Raw genomic sequence first — 14,994 nt, 5'->3', positions numbered from 1 at the left:
GATTGTTGTGGTTTCTTGTTTTGTTTATTTAGGTTGTGGTTGTTGTGGTTTCTTGTTTTGTTTATTTAGGTTGTGGTTTCATGTTTTGGTTATTTTGTGTTAGCCTTTAAGTTGTTGTGGTTTCTTGCAATGGTTGTGTAAAGGGTTGTTTATTTTCTTTAGCTTGCAGTGGCCTTAGGTTTCGTTGGGGGTTATGTTGCTTAAGGGGTTAAAAGTGTAGAGGGATTAGGTTGTCTTTGGGGGTTATGGTGCTTAAGGATTATTAGTGTAGAGGTGTTAGGTTGCATTGGTGTTGTGATGCTTAAGCGGTTAATATTTTAGAGTTGTTAGGATGCGTTGGGAATTATTGTGCTTAAGGTATTAATAGTGTAGTGGCCTTAGGTTGTGTTGGAGGTTATGGTGTTTAGGGTGTTCAAAGATAGAGCTGTGTAGCGGGTTCATTGGGTTGATAATTTTATATAAAAAGAATAAGGAATAAACAAATGTATTAAAACATTTCATGAATATATTCTCTCTTTATTTTTTTCATTCTTGCAGGCTGTTCAGCCCTTTTGAATATTTCACAGGCAATCTTGTTCCCATGATGGATTCCTTTTGAATATATCGCAGTTTCAATCATCAGGGCCATAGTCCGTTCAGCTCTTATTAAATATCACCAGACGTTCTTCTTCAACAAGCTTTTCAATTAATAAAGGCAATATTATTTCAAGGGAATATAAACTGAGATATGCTTTGTGAATCACACGTTTAGTGCATGGCCTTACAATGTTGGTTGACGGTCCAAGGGCAAGCATTATCTTAAAATCTGCTTGCAGACTATATTATTCCAGGAACTTCAGCGTGGAAGAGACAGTAGACTGTTCTTGCTGGTAAATAGCCTAAATACACTCGGTTGTAGATAAGCACACAAAACATTTATTTACAAGTTAGTTAAATAAAATAAAAATTGGCAGACACAATATTTGATTCAAAATGTAACATTTACCATGAGTGAATGCACCTTTAATGTAAAAATAACTCAGAATATTTGGGCTTCTGAATGTATTAAAAAAACATTTAAAAAAGGATGTCAAAAATATATATATAATCATAATCATTGGTGTTATTTCCTGTGATAAACAGGATAAAATAAATGTAACTATTAAAGTAGACTGTGTAGAACGATCATATTTTTCAAGTTATACACAGGCCATGTAAAGTTTCCATACGTGCAGTTTCACATATTTATATATTTTAGTAGTGATAAAGTAAAAGCACTCAGGCATGAAACATTTCAAAGTCAAGGCATGTTTGGTAGGCTGCCAGTGATGAAAGATGGAGTTAGCAGGATTCATCAGGCAGCAGAGAGTTAAAGCCATGCAATACTCATTAAAATCCTGCAACAATGACATGCAGGTTAAAGTGGTTTTGAAGGCTACATATTTCTGAAAGCCCATCCTGGTGCCTTTTTTTAGCAGCAACTTGTCTTCAGGCTTTGACATGTCACATTTGGAAGGGCCACCAGGGTAATTTCTCCACATGCTTGAGGACAAGGTAGGGGACAGTGGTTAACTCTGGTCAAGAGCAACTGCTTAAACGTCTTCGTAAGAGTGTGGCAGGTTTACTTGCTTCATCCTCCTGATCACTCTCACACTGCCTCTGAAAGAGATTAAAACAAAATGTGATGTCAGTGTCACTTCTCATAGATATGGTAAGGATTTATGAGGTGTGAAGTCTACAATCAGAGGATGTCTTCTCCTGACATTCATGAATGGTGAAAGAGTACGGTGCTATAGCATCTAAAAGACAAAAGAGGGTGCCACAGCAGTGCATTGTCCTCCAGCGTGGCAATAGCATATGCTCATCACAGCAGAAATTCTTCACATAAGAAAAAAAATGAAAAGGAGGCTGCAGCCAAAGTAAGTTTCCTAGTGGCTCATTTGTAATATGTTTTTAATTTTGTAGATAAAAATGTATGGAAATTTGTATTCTCTCTTGATATGGACGTACTGAATGTATATAATAATTCAATCTTGACCACAAAGATTAAAATATTTACCATCTGGCTGTTTACAGAAACAGTTTGCAAAACCCTGGCATATGCAATAGAGCAGTTACAAATCAAACACAAACTGCTGTTCAAGCTGACAAGGATAATAATATAGTCTACCAGCTGACCATCTCTAAGGCCTTTGTTGCCCAGCAGCACTAGCTCTCTTGATATCACTCCAATTCCAAAAGACAACAAAATTGCATAGACACTCCTAGAACAAATTCATGGAATATACAACCTTTTGTATACAAGCATTCTTATTTTAATTTATCTACTTTGTTTTATAGCAGTTTATAAATGTTTTGTTGGTTTGTGTCTTCTGGAACAGACATCAACAGTGTCAAGAGTCAAAGCAGGTACTATTAAATAAAAAGAGAACCTCTTGCTTATAACAATAACTTCTAGATTCTATTTCTATACGTTTTGTTGATTTTTGTCTTCTGAAATTGGCATGAACAGTGAATTGAACAGCACAATGTGTTTGGGTGCATCCCTTTGGAGGTTTGTTATTCCTTATACCAGGGATGGCCAACTTGCGGCCCAATGGCCACATGCGGCCTTCTGCTCCATTTTTTTCGTTCTCCAGGAAGAAACAAAATTAAGAATGTGACCCCAGGAAAAAGGTGAACTAAAAAATATAAATTATGCTTATCTGATAATTTAATTTTCTTCTGTATGAGGAGAGTCCACGGCATCATTCCTTACTGTTGGGAAATACTGAACCTGGCCACCAGGAGGAGGCAAAGACATTCCAGCCAAAGGCTTAAATACTCCCCCCACTTCCCTCATATCCCAGTCATTCTGCCAAGGGAACAAGGAACAGTAGGAGAAAAAGTATAAATGGTGCCGGAAGAGAAAAACAAATTTTTATCCACCTATCGGAGTATACGGGCGGGGGCCAAGGACTCTCCTCATACAGAAGGAAATGTAATTATCAGGTAACCATAATTTATGTTTTCTTCTTTATATGAGGAGAGTCCACATCATCATTCCTTACTGTTGGGAAAACTATACCCAAGATCTAGAGGACACTGAATGATAATGGGAGGGGTAAAGAAAAGGCAGACCCTAATCTGAGGGGCACCACAGCCTGTAAAACCTTTCTCCCAAAAGCTGCTTCAGCAAAAACGTCAAACTTGTAGAATTTTGAAAAAGTATGTAAGGAGGACCAGGTAGCTGCCTTACAAATCTGATCCATAGAGGCCTTGTTTTTAAAGGCCCAAGATGAAACCACCGCTCTAGTGGAATAAGCCGTAACCCTCTGAGGAGGTTAAAGTCCTGCTCGTAAGCTAAGCGTATAACACTCCTCAACCAAAAATATAAGGAAGCCGAAGAAGTCTTCAGACCCTTACGCTTCCCAGAATAGATAACAAACAAGGAAGAAGTTTGCCTAAAATCTTTACTAGCTTGAAGATAAAATTTCAAAGCTCGAACCACATCCAGATTATGAAATAAACGTTCCTTTGAAGGAGGAGGATTAGGACATAAGGAAGTATCCACAATCTCCTGATTGATGTTACGATCAGACACCACCTTAGGTAGAAAACCCAAGCGGGTACAAAGGACAGCCTTATCAGTGTGGAACACCAGATAAGGAGGCTCACATTGCATGGCATCCATTTCAGAAACTCTGCGTGCCGACGCAATAGCCAAAAGAAAAAGAATTTAATGTCAACTGAATGCATAGGCTCACACGGAGCCCGTTGTAAAAACTTAAGAACAAGATTCAAACTCCAAGGTGGAGCGTTAGATCTAAACACAGGTCTGATCCTAATCAGAGCCTTAACAAAAGATTGCACGTCAGGGAGCTTTACGAGCCTCTTGTGCAGCAAAACTGAAAGGGCCAAAATCTGTCCCCTCAGGGAACTGGCAGAAAGGCCCTTCTCCTGACCCTCCTGGAGAAAGGAAAGAATCCTGGTAGCCTTGACCTTATGCCAGGCTGAACCACGCTCTTCACACCAGAATAAGTAAGCTCTCCACACCTTATGATAGATGCAGTGAGTAACAAGCTTACAAGCCTGAATGGGAGTGTCAATAACCCTCTCAGAGAAACCTTTCTTGGCTAAGACTAAGCGTTCAATCTCCACGCAGTCAGCCTCAGAGAATCTAAATTTTGATGAACAAAAGGACCCTGTTCCAGCCGATCCCTGCGACAGGGTAACTTCCATGGATGAGATGAGGACATCCCCACCAGGTCCGCAAACCACATCCTTCGTGGCCACAGTGAAGCAATCAGTATCACTGATGCCTGCTCCTGCTTGATGCGGGCCACTACACGGGGAAGAAGTAGTAACGGCAGAAAAATGTAAATTAGATTGAACCTCCAAGGCACCGCTAATGCATCTATTAGCTCCGACTGAGGATCCCTGGACCACGACCCATATCTGGCTAGCTTGGAATTGAGCCGGGACACCATGAGATCTATCTCTGGCATCCCCCACCTGCTGCCAATCTCTGCAAATACCTCGGGATGGAGACCATTCCCCCGGATGAAAGGATTGTCTGCTGAGGAAATCCGCTTCCCAGTTGTCGACACCTGGAATGTGGATTGGTGAAAGCCAGCAGTTGTGGGCCTCCGCCCACTTCAGAATCCGAGATACTTCCCTCATTGCTAGGGAGCTCCTTGTTTCCCCCTGATGGTTGATGTAAGCCACCGAGGTTATGTTGTCTGATTGGAATCTGATAAACATGGATGAACCCAGAAGAGGCCAAGCCTTCAGATCATTGAAGATTGCTTGAAGTTCCAAAATGTTGATCATTCACCCCAAACAGCTCCCCATCCTGATAGACTTGTGTCCGTAGTCACAATCTCCCAGGATGGTCTCAAGAAGGATGTTCCTTGGGACAGGTGATTTGGACAGAGCCACCAGGAGAGCGATCCTCTCGACCGGTTGTCCAGAGAAATCTGTTGATCGCCGTTCCACTGTCTCAGCATGCACAGATGAAGTGGTCTGAGATGGAATCTGGCAAAGGGAATGATGTCCATGCTGGACACCATGAAACCAATCACCTCCATACATCGAGCCACAGAGGGCCTTAAGGAGGTCTGGAGGGCAAGAGAAGCGGAAGTTAGCTTGTAACTTCTCTGGTCTGTAAGGAATATCCTCATAGACATAGAATCTATTATAGTACCCATGAATTCCACCCTGGTACTGGGAATAAGAGAACTTTTTTCTAAGTTTATCTTCCACCCATGAGAATCAAGAAGAAACAGAAGAGATCTCGAATGGTCTTCTGCCAGACGACAGGATGGTGCTTGAACCAGAATATCATCCAAGTATGGCACTACTGCTAGAACCTTTGTAAAAACTCTTGGGGCAGTAGCTAGACCAAATGGAATTGCAATAAACTGAAAGTGCTGGTCCAGGAACGTAAACCTTAGGAACTTGAAGTGATCCTTGTGTATTGGAACGTGAAGGTAAGCATCCTTCAGATTTTATAGTGGTCATGAACTGTCCTTCCTGAACTAAGGGAAGGATGGACCTTATTGTCTCCATCTTGAACAAGGGGACAGATAGGAATTTGTTTAAGCACTTTAGGTTCAGAATAGGGCGGAAAGTTCCCTCCTTCTTTGGGACCACAAAAAGGTTTTTAATAGTACCCCAGACCTCTTTCTGCAAGAGGTACTGGGACAATGACTCCTAGGGAGGAGAGATCCCTCACGCACCCCAGAAAGGTGTCACGCTCGGCCGCTGGGAAGCTCCGGCGGTCCTCTCTGTGTGCTTGATTGGCAGGTAGTCTGAGCCGCCCCTTCCTGATGATGTCACTACCAGGCTTTTTTTTCTGGGCTTTCTGTTTCTTCAGTGCCCGTTTGTTTGTTGTTTCTCTTTGTGGCTCCTGTGAGGACTTCGCTGTGGAAACTCTCTAACTGCTGATTTTCTCTTGCCAAACTCTGCAAAGACTGACTATGCTGGGTTAACCCTCAAACTTCCTGATTACCTTTTGCCAAACTCTTCAAGTATTGTTTATTCAGTGTAACCTTCAAACTGCTTGATATACTGTTGCCAAACACTGCAAGTACTGTTTATTCTATGAAACTCTCAAACTGCATGTTTACCTGTTGCCAAACTCTGCAAATACTGTTTATTCAGTGTAAACTCTCAAACTGCTTGATAACCTGTTGACAATCTCTGCAAGTACTGATTATACTATGTTAACCTTCAAACTACCTGATATCCTGTTGTCTAACTCTGCAAGTACTGACTATTCAGTATTAACCCTTAAACTGCCTGATAACCGGTTGCTCTGCAAGGACTGACTACACAGTGTTAACCCTCAAACTACTTGATATCCTGTTGTCTAACTCTGCAAGTACTGACTATTCAGTATTAACCTTCAGACTGCCTGATAACCTGTTGCCAAACTCTGCAAGGACTGACTACACAGTGTTAACCCTCAAACTGCCTGATAACAAGTTACCTACTCCTGCATTATTAACTGTTTCTTGTTTTACCCTTCCTCTGTCTGAGTATAAATGGACTATCCATGCTCTCCTGATTCTGTGGAAGACATTTCCTGAAACCAGTTCCTTACTCAGAAGTCTATTTGGCTGATATCTTGAATTACTTTGGACTCAGGCTAACTCTGCACCATATTGTGAGTACATTGTTTTTTAGAGGTTGTCGTGGGGTCACGTCCTGGATTAAACTCAGAGTGCAAGGATGTTGTTTAAGTTTGCCCTAGCATTTGGGTCTTCTTCTCGACATTTCCTAACCTGACAAAAGGCTTCTCTCTTTTATGGCCTTGAAGACAGGTTTGAAAGGAGGAATCTGCCCCTGGGTGGATGAGACTTGAAAACTATCTTGTATCCCAGAGCGATGACCTCCAGAACCCACAGGTCTTGCACGTCCCCAAACCAAGCATCTGAAAAGAGCGACAGTCTGCCCCCTACAAGATCCAGAGCTGGATCGGGGGACGTCCCTTCATGTCGACTTTGTCTCAGTGGGCTTCTTGCTCTGCTTGGATATATTCCAGGACTGAGCCAGCTTCCAAGTCCCCTTGGATTGCTCTGTTTTTGCGGAGGGCTACTGATGTTGGGATTTATCCTTATAAAAGGAACGAAAATTAGGACCTTGTCCCTTAGGCTTGTTCTTCTTATCCTGCAGTAAAAAGGCACCTTTGCCTCCAGTAGCCATGGAGATAATCCAGTCCTGACCTGGATCAAATATAATCTTTCCCTTAAATGGGAGGGAAAGAAGTCTTGATTTAGAAGTCATGTCTGCAGACCAGGAATTCAGCCAGAGTGCCCTACGGCCTTGAACAGGAAAACCTGAAGCCTTGGCATTTAGGCAAATAATTTGCATATTTGCATCACAAATAAAAGAATTAGCCACCCTTAAGGCCTTTATTTTTTCCTGGATCACGTCGAGGGGACCCTCCACCTCGATCAATTCAGATAAGGAGTCACACCAGTAGGTAGCCACTCCAGCAACCGCAGCAACAGCCACTGCCGGTTGAAACAAATATCCTGTATATTGAAACATCTTTCTTAACAGAGTTTCAATCTTCTTATGCATGGGCTCTTTAAACGATGAACTATCCTCAAGTGGGATAGTAGTGAGTTTAGCAAGCGTGGAGATAGCGCCATCCACCTTGGAGATGGAACCCCAAAACTCCAATTGAGAGTCCGGGAAACATTTTTAAAGGAAGAAGAAGGGGAAAAACAGAATTTATGCTTACCTGATAAATTACTTTCTCCAACGGTGTGTCCGGTCCACGGCGTCATCCTTACTTGTGGGATATTCTCTTCCCCAACAGGAAATGGCAAAGAGTCCCAGCAAAGCTGGTCACATGATCCCTCCTAGGCTCCGCCCACCCCAGTCATTCGACCGACGGACAGGAGGAAATATATATAGGAGAAACCATATGATACCGTGGTGACTGTAGTTAGAGAAAATAATTCATCAGACCTGATTAAAAAAACCAGGGCGGGCCGTGGACCGGACACACCGTTGGAGAAAGTAATTTATCAGGTAAGCATAAATTCTGTTTTCTCCAACATTGGTGTGTCCGGTCCACGGCGTCATCCTTACTTGTGGGAACCAATACCAAAGCTTTAGGACACGGATGAAGGGAGGGAGCAAATCAGGTCACCTAAATGGAAGGCACCACGGCTTGCAAAACCTTTCTCCCAAAAATAGCCTCCGAAGAAGCAAAAGTATCAAATTTGTAAAATTTGGCAAAAGTGTGCAGTGAAGACCAAGTCGCTGCCTTACATATCTGGTCAACAGAAGCCTCGTTCTTGAAGGCCCATGTGGAAGCCACAGCCCTAGTGGAGTGAGCTGTGATTCTTTCAGGAGGCTGCCGTCCGGCAGTCTCATAAGCCAATCGGATAATGCTTTTAAGCCAAAAGGAAAGAGAGGTAGAAGTCGCTTTTTGACCTCTCCTTTTACCAGAATAAACAACAAACAAGGAAGATGTTTGTCTGAAATCTTTAGTAGCCTCTAAATAGAATTTTAGAGCACGGACTACGTCCAAATTGTGTAACAAACGTTCCTTCTTTGAAACTGGATTCGGACACAAAGAAGGTACAACTATCTCCTGGTTAATATTTTTGTTGGAAACAACTTTCGGAAGAAAACCAGGCTTAGTACGCAAAACCACCTTATCTGCATGGAACACCAGATAGGGCGGAGAACACTGCAGAGCAGATAACTCTGAAACTCTTCTAGCAGAAGAAATTGCAACTAAAAACAAAACTTTCCAAGATAGTAACTTAATATCTATGGAATGTAAAGGTTCAAACGGAACCCCTTGAAGAACTGAAAGAACTAGATTTAGACTCCAGGGAGGAGTCAAAGGTCTGTAAACAGGCTTGATCCTAACCAGAGCCTGAACAAATGCTTGAACATCTGGCACGGCTGCCAGTCTTTTGTGAAGTAAAACAGATAAAGCAGAGATCTGTCCCTTTAGAGAACTTGCAGATAATCCTTTCTCCAAACCTTCTTGTAGAAAGGATAGAATCTTAGGAATTTTTATCTTGTTCCATGGGAATCCTTTAGATTCACACCAACAGATATATTTTTTCCATATTTTATGGTAAATTTTTCTAGTTACAGGCTTTCTAGCCTGAATCAGAGTATCTATTACAGAATCTGAAAACCCACGCTTTGATAAAATCAAGCGTTCAATCTCCAAGCCGTCAGTTGGAGGGAAACCAGATTCGGATGTTCGAATGGACCCTGAACAAGAAGGTCCTGTCTCAAAGGTAGCTTCCATGGTGGAGCCGATGACATATTCACCAGGTCTGCATACCAAGTCCTGCGTGGCCATGCAGGAGCTATCAAGATCACCGAGGCCCTCTCCTGATTGATCCTGGCTACCAGCCTGGGAATGAGAGGAAACGGTGGGAAAACATAAGCGAGGTTGAAGGTCCAAGGTGCTACTAGTGCATCTACTAGAGTCGCCTTGGGATCCCTGGATCTGGACCCGTAGCAAGGAACCTTGAAGTTCTGACGAGACGCCATCAGATCCATGTCTGGAATGCCCCATAATTGAGTTATTTGGGCAAAGATTTCCAGATGGAGTTCCCACTCCCCCGGATGGAATGTCTGACGACTCAGAAAATCCGCTTCCCAATTTTCCACTCCTGGGATGTGGATCGCAGACAAGTGGCAGGAGTGATCCTCCGCCCATTGAATTATCTTGGTCACTTCTTTCATCGCCAGGGAACTCCTTGTTCCCCCCTGATGATTGATATATGCAACGGTCGTCATGTTGTCTGACTGAAACCTTATGAATTTGGCCTTTGCTAGTTGAGGCCAAGCTCTGAGAGCATTGAATATCGCTCTCAGTTCCAGAATGTTTATCGGGAGAAGAGACTCTTCCCGAGACCATAGACCCTGAGCTTTCAGGGATTCCCAGACCGCGCCCCAGCCCACTAGGCTGGCGTCGGTCGTGACAATGACCCACTCTGGTCTGCGGAAGCTCATTCCCTGTGACAGATTGTCCAGGGTCAGCCACCAACGGAGTGAATCTCTGGTCTTTTGATCTACTTGAATCGTCGGAGACAAGTCTGTATAATCCCCATTCCACTGTCTGAGCATGCACAGTTGTAATGGTCTTAGATGAATTTGTGCAAAAGGAACTATGTCCATTGTTGCAACCATCAATCCTATTACTTCCATGCACTGCGCTATGGAAGGACGAGGAACAGAATGAATAACTTGACAAGAGCTTAGAAGTTTTGATTTTCTGACCTCTGTCAGAAAAATCCTCATTTCTAAGGAATCTATTATTGTTCCCAAGAAGGGAACTCTTGTTGACGGGGACAGAGAACTTTTTTCTTTGTTCACCTTCCATCCGTGAGATCTGAGAAAGGCTAGGACGATGTCCGTATGAGCCTTTGCTTTTGACAGGGACGACGCTTGAATCAGGATGTCGTCCAAGTAAGGTACTACTGCAATGCCCCTTGGTCTTAGAACCGCTAGAAGGGACCCTAGTACCTTTGTGAAAATCCTTGGAGCAGTGGCTAATCCGAATGGAAGTGCCACAAACTGGTAATGCTTGTCCAGAAAAGCGAACCTTAGGAACTGATGATGTTCCTTGTGGATAGGAATATGTAGGTACGCATCCTTTAAATCCACGGTAGTCATAAATTGATTTTCCTGGATAGTAGGTAGGATCGTTCGAATAGTTTCCATTTTGAACAATGGTACCCTGAGAAATTTGTTTAGGATCTTTAGATCCAAAATTGGTCTGAATGTTCCCTCTTTTTTGGGAACTATGAACAGATTGGAATAAAATCCCATTCCTTGTTCTCTTATTGGAACTGGATGTATCACTCCCATCTTTAACAGGTCTTCTACACAATGTAAGAATGCCTGTCTCTTTATTTGGTTTGAAGATAATTGAGACCTGTGGAACCTTCCCCTTGGGGGTAGTTCCTTGAATTCCAGGAGATAACCTTGAGAAACTATTTCTAGCGCCCAAGGATCCTGAACATCTCTTGCCCAAGCCTGAGCAAAGAGAGAAAGTCTGCCCCCCACTAGATCCGGTCCCGGATCGGGGGCTATCCCTTCATGCTGTTTTGGTAGCAGTGGTAGGCTTCTTGGCCTGCTTACCCTTGTTCCAGCCTTGCATTGGTTTCCAGGCTGGTTTGGGTTGTGAAGTATTACCCTCTTGCTTAGAGGATGCAGAATTAGAGGCTGGTCCGTTTCTGCGAAAAGGACGAAAATTAGGCTTATTTTTAGCCTTAAAAGACCTATCCTGTGGGAGGGAGTGGCCCTTTCCCCCAGTGATGTCTGAAATAATCTCTTTCAAATCAGGTCCAAATAATGTTTTACCTTTGAAAGGAATGTTAAGCAATTTTGTCTTGGAAGACACATCCGCTGACCAAGACTTTAGCCAAAGCGCTCTGCTCGCCACGATAGCAAACCCTGAATTTTTCGCCGCTAATCTAGCTAATTGCAAAGCGGCATCTAAAAGAAAAGAGTTAGCCAATTTAAGTGCTTGAACTCTGTCCATAACCTCCTCATACGAAGATTCTTTACTGAGCGACTTTTCTAGTTCCTCGAACCAGAAACACGCTGCCGTAGTGACAGGAACAATGCATGAAATTGGTTGTAGAAGGTAACCTTGCTGTACAAAAATCTTTTTAAGCAAACCCTCTAATTTCTTATCCATAGGATCTTTGAAAGCACAACTATCTTCGATAGGAATAGTAGTGCGTTTGTTTAGAGTAGAAACCGCCCCCTCGACCTTGGGGACTGTCTGCCATAAGTCCTTTCTGGGGTCGACTATAGGAAATAATTTCTTAAATATAGGGGGGGGAACAAAAGGTATGCCGGGCCTTTCCCACTCTTTATTTACTATGTCCGCCACCCGCTTGGGTATAGGAAAAGCGTCGGGGGGCACCGGAACCTCTAGGAACTTGTCCATCTTACATAATTTCTCTGGAATGACCAAATTGTCACAATCATCCAGAGTAGATAACACCTCCTTAAGCAGTGCGCGGAGATGTTCTAATTTAAATGTCACAACATCAGGTTCAGCTTGATGAGAAATTTTTCCTGAATCTGAGATTTCTCCCTCAGACAAAACCTCCCTCATGGCCCCTTGAGATTGGTGTGAGGGTATGTCAGAACAGTTATCATCAGCGTCCTCTTGCTCTTCAGTGTTTAAAACAGAGCAATCGCGCTTTCTCTGATAAGTAGGCATTTTGGATAAAAGATTTGCTATGGAGTTATCCATTACAGCCGTTAATTGTTGAATGGTAATAAGTATTGGCGCACTAGATGTACTAGGGGCCTCCTGTGTGGGCATAACTGGTGTAGACACAGTAGGGGATGATGTAGTATCATGTTTACTCCCCTCATTTGAGGAATCATCTTGGGCAATATCATTATCTGTGGCATTACTGTCCTTACTTTGTTTGGACACTATGGCACAATTATCACATAAATTTAAATGGGGAGACACATTGGCTTTCATACATATAGAACATAGCTTATCTGATGGTACAGACATGTTAAACAGGCTTAAACTTGTCAACAAAGAACAAAAAACGTTTTAAAATAAAACCGTTACTGTCACTTTAAATTTCAAACTGAAAACACTTTATTACTGAATATGTGAAAAAGTATGAAGGAATTGTTCAAAATTCACCAAAATGTCACCACACTGTCTTAAAGCATTAAAAGTATTGCACACCAAATTTCAGAGCTTTAACCCTTAAATTAACGGAACCGGAGCCGTTTTCAAATTTAACCCCTATACAGTCCCAGCTATATGCTTTGCTGAGACCCAACCAAGCCCAGAGGGGAATACGATACCAAATGACGCCTTCTAGAAGCTTTTTTAGTGATTCTTAGATCCTCACACATGCATCTGCATGCCTTGCTCTCCAAAAACAACTGCACAGTAATGGCGCGAAAATGAGGCTCAGTCTATATCTAGAAAGGCCCCCAGACTAAAAAAGGTGTCCAACACAGTGCCTGCCGTTTTTTAAACGTTCCCCAAGATTATAATGCCAATTATTAGCTAGAATCTGCATAATATACCCCAATAAAGCAATCGTTTTAGCCCATAAAAATGTCTACCAGTTTTTAAGCCCTTTATTCTTTTATATTTGACTAAGAAAATGGCTTACCGGTCCCCATGAGGGGAAATGACAGCCTTCCAGCATTACATGGTCTTGTTAGAAATATGGCTAGTCATACCTTAAGCAGAAAAGTCTGCTAACTGTTTCCCCCAACTGAAGTTACTTCATCTCAACAGTCCTGTGTGGAAACAGCAATCGATTTTAGTTACTGTCTGCTAAAATCATCTTCCTCTTACAAACAGAAATCTTCATCCTTTTCTGTTTCAGAGTAAATAGTACATACCAGCACTATTTTAAAATAACAAACACTTGATAGAAGAATAAAAACTACATTTAAACACCAAAAAACTCTTAACCATCTCCGTGGAGATGTTGCCTGTGCAACGGCAAAGAGAATGACTGGGGTGGGCGGAGCCTACGAGGGATCATGTGACCAGCTTTGCTGGGACTCTTTGCCATTTCCTGTTGGGGAAGAAAATATCCCACAAGTAAGGATGACGCCGTGGACCGGACACACCAATGTTGGAGAAATAATGAACCAATTCTTTCCCATTCATTCTTAATAATGTTCACCATCTTTACGGGAACCAGGAAAGTTTGTGGTACAACCCTGTCCTTGTAGACCTTATCTAATTGAGGAATCAAAGGTTCATCGGGCAATTTGGGCTCTGGAACCTCTAACGTAGCCAAAACTTCCTTCAGCAGAAAGCGTAAATGCTCAAGCTTAAATCTAAAGTCTGGTTCCTCCTCAGCTGGAGGCTTAAAGGCAGCAGATTCCGACCCAGAAAGAGCAACCTCTGAAGTATCAGAGGCGCCTTCATCATCGGATAATCTTGTATCAGATAAATCCAATAAGCTAGTAGATGACCCATGGGAAGGATAGCAATATTTTACCTTTGGCTTGCGCTTAGCAGGGCGAGGTAAAGAACTAAAGGCCGCAGACACTGACGTTTGTAACTGCTCAGTAAAGTAATGGAGGATTAGGAGTGCTATGGGAAGCTGCATGTGTATTAGGAGATGACTGTAGGGTGCGCACCTCACAGGACGGAGACTCCTCAGAGGTGGACGGCTCAGTGGTCTTACAAAGCAGACTATTGATTACTAAGAAAAAACTGCACCTTTATACCCCCAATGGCTGGGGCACTCACCACCTCCTATGACCCAAGCCAAACAGAGAAACCGCTTCTTCTCCAGTAAACCGCACGGTCAGGAAAGAGGAAATAAGTGTGACTACCGGTCACGTGGTGCACAATGTAGGACTGCCCCTGCTATACTAGTAAAAAAAATGCCAAGACTTTCAGGCTGTGCAGCTCCCAAAACGAAAGTGAAAACTCTGTATGTTCCAACATCTGCCTGAGCCTCATCTCACACATGTCGCAGCATAATCAAATAAATGTATGTGATTAATCCCCACTGTTCAATAATCCCCCTCCGGAGATATTAACCCTTGATTCCATACAGATAAAAGGAGCCACACTGTGACCCTGTACCGTTATCATATGTGTATAAAATGAAAACGATCTTACCGGAATTTATGCCGTGGAACAGAAACACAGTCTTTCAAGTTTGACAGTCTTGTAGCATCGCTCCTGACATGGACTTGAGTGATTGAAGCAGGCAGTGAAACTCGTCAACACTGATTGCTTAGGAGCTGTTAATACGAGTCTGGATGCGTTCGCAGATACCCTCCATAAGGTAGTACTCCAAATATTCTGACACTTCTCTGCCAACCTCCTGTGACGAAAGGCAAAGAGAGACTGGGATATGAGGGGGAGTATTTAAGCCTTTGGCTGGAGTATCTTTGCCTCCTCCTGGTGGCCAGGTTTAGTATTTCCGAACAGTAAGGAATGATGCCATGGACTCTCCTCATATTAAGAAGGAAATATGTGCTTTGGGCAAACAAGGTGGCCACAACTTAAAG

General features: G+C 42.8%; 1 protein-coding gene across 3 annotated transcripts in view; it reads right to left on the bottom strand.

Moving 5' to 3' along the window:
* Positions 1–495: 495 nt before the first annotated feature.
* The window catches only part of LOC128652381 (death-associated protein kinase 2), a 310,674-nt gene continuing 296,175 nt past the window's right edge, over positions 496–14,994 (bottom strand). For all 3 annotated transcript variants that reach the window (XM_053705320.1, XM_053705323.1, XM_053705326.1), the window contains one exon: positions 496–1,638. In XM_053705320.1, coding sequence (XP_053561295.1) covers positions 1,558–1,638 — 81 coding nt within the window. In that variant the 3' untranslated portion in view covers positions 496–1,557. The remainder of the gene's footprint in view (positions 1,639–14,994) is intronic.

The sequence above is a fragment of the Bombina bombina genome, chromosome 1 (assembly GCF_027579735.1).
Source record: "Bombina bombina isolate aBomBom1 chromosome 1, aBomBom1.pri, whole genome shotgun sequence".
Taxonomy (NCBI): Eukaryota; Metazoa; Chordata; class Amphibia; order Anura; family Bombinatoridae; genus Bombina; species Bombina bombina.
Note: the sequence above shows the minus strand (reverse complement) of the source record. Positions and strands in the feature narration are given on the sequence as shown.